Source organism: Apis cerana, linkage group LG5 (genome assembly GCF_029169275.1).
Source record: "Apis cerana isolate GH-2021 linkage group LG5, AcerK_1.0, whole genome shotgun sequence".
Taxonomy (NCBI): domain Eukaryota; kingdom Metazoa; phylum Arthropoda; class Insecta; order Hymenoptera; family Apidae; genus Apis; species Apis cerana.
The window spans coordinates 1,740,348-1,749,646 of NC_083856.1; the positions used below are offsets into that span (position 1 = coordinate 1,740,348).

A 9,299-nucleotide genomic window follows, 5' to 3' on the forward strand; every position below is an offset into this window, starting at 1 on the left:
GAAATATATTTACAATGAGATTTTTAAAGGTAATTTCGAATTATAAAATATTTGAATGACTGATTTATTAGATCGAAGAAATTAAATATTACATACTTTTTTTGTAAAATTTAATTTGAAATTTATGTAATAAGTTTATAATATCACGTGTTCTGTACATATTACATGTTTTAATAGCATTATATTTTAATAACATTGCATTATTTTATATACAAATTTATCGATATTTTTTTGAACATATGTATACTTTTCTTAATTTTTCTAATTTTCCTAATGAATTATTACGTAAAAATATTTTAAGTTTTTCTAAATATATTTGAAATGGTAATATTATAAATTAGTCAAAAAATTTCAGGAAATACCTTTTTTTATTAACATTAAATATTTAATTATTTTATGTTTTTTTATTTAAATATTTGAAAAATAAACATAATTTTTTAGGAAATTTATATTTATTTCTGTAAATCACGTAAACTTTGATACATCTGGAAATTGTGGAACATAAGAATATTTCCTTTCCGGTTCGATTGTTTTCGTCTTGTTTATTTTCACGGGCAAAACAGTCATTATACTCGTGGTTAATTCTACAGGCCTCAATGATCCAAAGAAATCTGTGACTGGTACTTTATTAGGATCCCTTCTAAATAAATCTTTTCTTACTCCTACTGTTGATAAGCAATAATGCTTAGGACATACTTTAAGCTAAATAAAGAATTAAAATAGTAGTTTATTAATATAATAAATGCAATCTTAATATAAAAATTGTTTTCTATATAACTTATATATATAACTTACAAATTCTCCTAATGTTTTGGAACTAGATGGTTCAACTTTTTCTAAAAAGTCCAATGCATAATATGTATATCTATCTATAATGTAAACGCCAATGGCAGGATCCAAATGATGCTACAAATAAAATGAAAAAATATTGGTAATGATCAAATAGAAATATGCATAGCAATAATCTTAATGACTCACAGAAAGTGAATCTTCGCCTACTAGGCTAGATGCAACTGCAAGAATGTTTGGAGAATAAAATTTCTCATACATTGAACTTGCTTGACAAGTATCAACAATAAATAAAATTTCATGATATCTTCTTTTCTGCCACATTTGTTCTAATGCATCTGCAAGTTCTTTACTAGTAATTTCTTCAGAATCTTGGAATTTTAAGAATCCATTCCCACCATGACCAGTAAGATAAATTAAAATATTAGATCCTTCATCCGTTAATAGTTTTTTGGATCTTGGTGTCTCTGGTGCTAATCGCCCAGTTAATAATCTCACAAAATTTTCTACAGTAACTTCATATCCTCTATAATCTACTTCTACATCATCTCCATAAACATTAATATGTTGTCTGATATTATTGAAAACTGTAGCTGGCCTAGGATTTCTCGGATTGCATGCCATGTCATCTGCTATCATTAGAATAATTTGTGAATCTGGTATACCTAAGCGTTTAACACTTCTATAAATGGATAACACATTTGCTACATGACGATAATTAAACCAAAATCGTGAAGTATCGACCAATACTGCCCAATTATTTGAATGCCCTGTCTTAGCAAAATTTTCTGATATCTGAAAAGGTTAGATTTCATAATCATGATAAAATATATAAGAATATTATAAAATTGAATATATTTATACAAACCTCCCAAGTATAACTTAAATGAAAAATACAAAAAGTAATGATAAGTCTTAAATACATCATGTTAATTGTATATCACATGAATTATAAAAATTATTATTGCTCTTTATGTGCATTAATAATTTACAACAATTTGCGAAATTTCTAAGATTAAAATAAAACATTAATCATTTTATTTAACTCATTTTTATTATTAATTAATAATTAATTTTTTTATAACAATCTTTATTATTGTTTATAAACTGATCTAATGAACATAACCTTTAAAATGCATATAGACGATTCAAGAATGTAGCATTACCTATCAGATGTCTCTACAGTCAATATGAAATGCCTTACTATCAAACAAATTTTATTAAAGTATAAGAAATGATATAAATAATAATCTAGATAATTAAAAAAAATATATATAATTGATATTAAAATTAAATTTTAATGCAATATTATAAATAATGCAATATATAAATAAAGTACATGATAGAAAATTTTATAATCTTATAATTTATATTAATCAAAATAAACTTATATAATAAAATACAAGATCACAATATTTAATATTTTATTTTAATTTTGTATTGTGGATGATTTTTTGAAATGATTTATTTATGTAGAATAATAATATATTTATGTAAGAATAATAAATTATGACTAATATAAAAGATTTATTTAGATTTATTATGATAGATATATTATTCCTTTATTATTTTAACATTTTTTATATTGAATCAGTTGTAATAATCTATACTTATTATATTTTTAATTGTGGTAAAATCTATAAAAATCTCAAAATCAATTAAATATATAATATATTATATTTCAATTTTCGCGCTGTTGGAATAAAAGAATACTGTTTTAGCCAATTAGAAAGTCGCTAACATTTAGTAGCGAAACGAATCAATGCGCATTATAGTGCGCATTATAATGCGCATCATAATGCGCATCATATTGCGCATGACAGTTTACAATTGAAAATTGTGGTAACAGGTTGCATTTCGTCGGCAAAAATGTGTAATTACGTAAAATTTTCATTTATTAAAGTATTATATTACCGTTATTAAGTTTAATTTTACATTATTAAGTTTTATTTTATTAATATGTGTTTCTTTGTTTGTATTGTATCAAATATTTGTGACAAATTATCGTTTAATGGAAGATTCGAAGATGTGATGGCTTTGAAAGTTTTGCATGGGTGAGAATTAAGAAATAATCCATGAATTTTTGTGTAAGTATAATAAGGTTTTACTTATTTTAAGAGAGAAACATAATTATTATACATTTCTTTTGTCTTTTTATTCACATAGAGATTAATAAAAGTAGTTAATCATTATAATCAATTTATACATGCATACATTCATACATATATATATATATATATACACATATATATGTGTGTGTATGTGTGTGTGTGTATTTCTTTCCTAAATGTATTTATTTGTACATTTAACTTATGTTAATATCATAATAATCGTGTTATTTCTGTTTTGATTTTACATTCAAGCTTGAAAACATTTCTTATAATTATTTTTCTAGGAAATTGACGATTCACGTTATGTTATTGTGGACATTTCTTGTCGACTTGTCGAATTATTAAACATATCCCCTCTCCAATTTATAATTCGACATATTGAAATCGACATTTGACGAGGTCTCATTTTGTTGTCGAAACTCGTGACGCTTAGGTTCTTCGTTTTAACTATGTGATTTATTTATTCTGTAATATTTATTTGACAGTTATTTTTTTTATTTTTTAAACTATTCATTAATATACATGTATATATATATATATATAATATATATAATATATATATATATATATAATATATATAATATTAAATATTTATTTAATTGTTTATTGAATATTGATATAATTAATAATTTTTTTTGAAATAATTTATTTTTTTATCCATTTGGTTATTAGAATTATCATTATTATGAGTTTTTGAAATAATATTTGAATTAAATTATTTAGTTTCAATATTTTAATTTAATCTTTTATATTCATTTTTTTTCCTTTTATTCATTTTATGTATTTATCTTAGATTTGATTTCTTTTTTGATTAGATAATTTGTTGAAATTATTTTAGGTGGAAAAAAGGATTTTTAATATGGATGTCATTACAATTATAAAGAAAAGGTAAACTTTAAATTTCTGTTTTGGAAAGAAAAACATATATAAGTATTTCTATATTTTTTTTTTAATTAATAATTATTTAATAATTATTTGAATTAATAATTTTATTTTAAATTAAATGATTAATTTATTAAATGATATTTATGTATATTATGATATTAATTATAAATTACACAAAAATGAATAAATAAATAATCAAATATTATATTATTTTTGTAATAATTATTTTGTAATTATGATACAATATAATTAAAATAACAATATATTTTTAGCAAATACGAAAAAAAAGAAAATATGAAAATATTTTGTTTTCTTTTCTATATTTTTTTTTCTTAATATAATTTTATTTTCAGATTATTGTAATTGCGTGCAATGCAATTAGTAGAATCAGTGTTTGTTTCGTAATAGTATTTTTTATTTTTTTAAGCATAAGTTCTAAGTAAATTTAATTAAAATAAGTGTACGCGAATTTAGAATCAGTGCTTATAGTGCGTTGATTGATAATTTTTTATTTTTATTTTTTTATTTTAAATATTTATATTCGCTATAAGATAGAATCAGTGCTTCTCTCACAAAAATAAGATCATCTCTTATGTAAAGAGGTAATTATCTTTTTTTTTTATTTAAATCTTTATACTTTTGAATTATATTATTGAAAAAAACCTATACTATTGAAAAATAGAACCAACAGAACCAATAGAAAATTTTAAGTTTTTATTTAAAAATTTCAATTTTTTTTATTATTATACTTATTAGATTTATTTTTATTATCATTATTCATTATTATTATATTTATTAGAATTTCAATTTTTGTCACATTGTAAATTATAATATTCCATTTTTTTCAATTTCCAGTTTTTGTTATAAATATTTTTCTTTTTTGTTACAGATACTTTGCTATAAAGCACGACAACACTGATAGAAATGCAGATTCTTCGCATCTAATGGTGAGTCGCATGCTTTTTGATTCCTCCGGTCATTCAATCATGTCGTAGGATAAAAGATCCAAATCGACAGAATGATTGGTTGTATACGTAGAATTTTGCACGAGCACAGTGACCACGAGTATATATCATACTCGTGAATAGTAACATTTTCTTTTCTATGTTTTATTAGTTCAGGCTAGGTTTTCTTGTATATTGTCTTTTTAAATATTACTAATTTTCCATTTTAATCATCTAAAGTTAAATTATTAAAAATAAATTATAAATCAAATTATTATATTATTATATTATATTATTATTATATTATTATATTATATATTAATATTTGCAAATGTCAAATATTTAAATATATGAATTTCAATTTCAATTCATGAATTTTAAAAATTTAGTTACTTGATTTTCAAGATAGTATTATTAATGATAATAAATAGTTTTATTTTTCTTGTCTGAAAATGTATTAAATATTATATGCAAGAAAACATTTCGCGACAGGTAGATTTTGAAATCAAAGTTACAAATTTTGAATACTTCTTTTATATTTTCGAAAATATGCTTTGATGAAAAATCGCCTGAGGATATTTACATTAAAATATTTAATTTCGAATCATTATTTTTATTAAATTATACTTTAATCGCTTTTTTAATAAATATATTCCTTTCTAATTAATAATTTTTTTTATAAAATGAATAGAATATCAACAATTTATTACATATAAAGATAAAAAGTAAAATATAAAATAAAACTATTAAAATTTCAAATATAAAATTACAAAAAGAATAAAGTTTATTAAATCGTTATTTATATCAATTTATATCAATTTTTAGCTCAGGATTTTCAGATTTAATCCTTTCCGTGTTCATTGCCAGGATCTCATTCATGTGCCCAGGTGCTACATGGGTGAGAAAAAGGCTATGAGCACGATGACTTTAGTTGATAAATTTATAAAAATTTCTCAGCGACTGATGATGCGTTAGTGTATCGTGCACGACGTATTTTCCATTGTGTGTGTGTGTATGTATGTTAGGCTATGGAATTGCGTCGTTTTTACTATAAATCTATTAACAATTATTAATTTAATTAGAATTTATGATAACAAATATGATAGATTTATGAATTAATAATAATTAACCTTACTCTCAAATTGTAATATTTTATTTCACATCATTTATTTCATTATTACATATTTTTCACGCAATGATCACTAGCCATCCTCAGTCGATTTCAGGAAAATGGTACGTACACTTAGAGTGTGAAAGTAGTATGCCAAGCTCGGGTGTCGGAGGCGTCCCGGGACGCTTTCCCTAGTGTAGGCTTTTGCGCCCGAGTATTATGCGTGAGAATCGTGGAATGAGTGTGTTGGTGTGCCTGCTTTTCCATTTTTTAAATATAGAGCTAGGTAGGATAGGTAGTATACTTCTGGTGTGTCTGTTAATTATAAGTAGGTAGGGCCGGGCAGGTTGTCACAGTCTCTGGTCGGGTAGGCGCGTTTTCGCGTGACAATCTGTTTCAGGGAATAAAATTTGAGAAATCGAGGGCAAAGCTGAGACGACAATGCTGCTCGTCTCTGGCTTTTCTTATCGATTTTTCGAGTTTCGTGGTCGCGGTCGCGATTCGCTTTCGAAACGAACGTTGCGCTCGAGATTCTGTGCATGTACGAAGAATGATCATTGCGATCGTTGGTCGTCCATGCACTTAGCTTCCGCGATTTAGTCCTTTTTTTTTCCTTTTTTCTTTGGTTTGCGACTAGTGAATCTCGAGCCTAGATTTAAGTTTCAGCGGGCATTGCGCCCGAAGGAGGAAGACCGAAGAGGCCCGACAAACTGTCACGAAGAGGGCTGCAACGAATGGCTCCTCATTTTTTGGATCTTTTTTTGGATCTAAAGAATGGGAAGTCATTGTTACTATTTTGTCACTGTGCTCGTTTTAGTAATATGTAGTAATTGTTGTGTTGTCTGGCCAATTTGCATGCTGGCCCATCATCTACGTACAATCATCATGGGCATCGCGATTTTTTTTATTAGTGTTGCGATACAAATGAATTACGGTTTGAATTTTAGAATCATGTTTATAAATTTCGCCTTTTTGAATTAATCGCGTTATAACATTGAAAAATATCACGATTATTTTTAATTATTTTGATTGTGATTTAGACTATTTTTTTTTTTTTTTAATTTGAACTTACGTTTATAATATTGGAATATTTGAAGTGTTTTTGCATTTACATAATAATTTGTAAATTTTAGATTTAATTCTCTTTAAGAATTAGCGTTGCGTTGATAAATGATCGTGTTTTTTTATAATATTGCGTTAAATTTTGCCCACTATAAAAGCATATTTTTGTTTCTGGATCATCAATTATAATTTCTTTGTGATTGCAACAAAGAAAATTATACGACTGCAATCTTTCATATGATTGCAAGCTTCCGTTATTAGTGTTGCGTATAATAAAATGAGTGCATAAATTAATTTATTAGAATTCTTTAAATAGTTAAAATGTACACAATAATTATTGAGAATGTATGCTTTTGTGAGTCTTTTATCTTTTTTTTCTTTTTTTTTTGTTGCTCAATAATTGCATTGCAAATACACTAAAGCACTCTTCGTGTTTTTTTTTTTTAAATTTATAGTGTTGCGAAATAGAAAAGATGTTCCACTCACGGTTTGTTCGGTTTACATTGAGTGGATGATTTATTCTGATAATTCTTTTAATTAATTTTGCATCATCTTTTTTTTTAGCATCTTCTTATGAAGATATTATTAAAAATATTATTAAAAAATTTATTTTTTTATGGATAAATATCTTTGATTTAAAATTATAAATTATATAACAATAATTTATTAATTTTATTTTTTTTTTTCAGAACTAATGTTTCCTCTTTGAGGAAAATAAATTATTTTGTGTATACTAATTGAATTTATTACAGGTACGAATTAAAAAAATAAATAGAAAACAATATAATTAAAAATAATATTTCATTTGCTTGAACTATTTTAGAATTATTTCATAGAATAAATAATTCGAATTACATAGAATACAGAAATAATGTATTATTATTTTTTCCTTTTTATAATATAAATCTTCAAATTTATATTAAATGGATTCAAAGAGACATTTAGTTTTTTTGATAGGTTTATAAGTGATATATGATGATTTGTTTTTCTTTCGTGCTTTTCCTATTGATTTTCTTTTGATTCAAAGTTTGCTGAAATAATATTTTTATTTTTTAAGGAAATATGATCATGAATTTTTTGTTATTTCATAACTTCTTCACTACTCTTAACAATCAAATTCTTAATATTTAATAATTGCATAACTTTGTTCATTTTTGTTAGCATATCCTTACTTAATTTTCTCTGGCCATCCTTAATTTGATAGCTGTATAATTTTGTTCAGTTTGTTTATTTAGTTTTCATTGTATATCTTCATTTGCATTTTCTTTAGTCACGTGTCATATCGTAAATTCGTAAAAATTATAAAGTTATTAGTATGAATCTAGTGAATGTAGATATGAATGAAAGATATGAAAAAAATCTTTTAGATTCTTGACAGGCAAGATTTATAAATAAAATATTTAATTTTTATGTAGATAGGAATAAAAAAAAACTTTTTCTTATTTAGATAGAATGGGATAAGATGTTTGAAATGTTTTATGTATTATATGAATATTTAAATTTATTTCAATATCTTTTACGAGAACAGAAGATTACATCATAAAAAACATTGATTGAGTAATTTATTTAAAATTAAATGTATGCATAATCAAGAATGTTAATTAAGTAGATACAATGTACTGTAGACAATTAAGTAGATGATTAATGGGCAAAATAGTATAATTAGATCACAGCATGCTATGATATAAAAAATACTTATTCTTTTTTGGAATTTTGATATTTTGGTATTTCAGGATATGTGATGTAAAGTTCTATTAGATGTTAATATGTTATGTCTTTCTTGTTTGTGATTTAATATCTATTTTTTGAAAACGAACAGAAATTATATTCAGTTTAATCGTAAAAGTTAAATAATTTCTTTTTTATAATCAATAGATTAGTAAAAAAAAAAAGTTAATCAGATATCAACATTATGTTTTGAATGTATGAATTTTAAATATAAATAAGAACAAATAATAGAAAAAGGATAGAGATAAAATAAGAATTGATTATTAACGCTATCTTTTTGGTGTTGGAGATATTTTCAAAAGAATTCAAAAAATGGCACTGATCTTCAATTCTATCATAGAATCTCTGTAATACTACTTTATCCTACCTTTAAAATAATGTCTTTAACATTTAAAAGATGGCGTTGACAATCAATTCTATCTCTATCTTCCTTATACTATTTACAATCCTTTTCTATATTTCATCTTCACAGTTTTCTAGAGATGGCGCTGATTACTATATTTTTGTCCTTTTTGTCCTTCCTTTTGTCTTTCTTTGCTCTTCTTGTTTATATGTGATTAATTATTATTATAAATTATAATAATTAAATGATTAATACATGAATAATTTAATAAATATATAAATAAATAAATAGTTGAATAAAAAAATAAAAAAGAATACCATAAAAGT

General features: G+C 23.7%; 1 protein-coding gene across 1 annotated transcript; it reads right to left on the bottom strand.

Annotated features, from left to right (window-relative positions):
- Positions 1-433: 433 nt before the first annotated feature.
- Positions 434-1,980, bottom strand: LOC108001300 (putative GPI-anchor transamidase). The gene is made up of 4 exons (XM_017062249.3): positions 1,658-1,980; positions 979-1,584; positions 796-906; positions 434-702 (listed from the first exon to the last, which is right to left on the bottom strand). Exons 1-4 carry the CDS (start codon positions 1,715-1,717, stop codon positions 466-468), a joined length of 1,014 nt encoding a protein of 337 aa, XP_016917738.1. The 5' UTR covers positions 1,718-1,980; the 3' UTR covers positions 434-465.
- Positions 1,981-9,299: the final 7,319 nt, after the last annotated feature.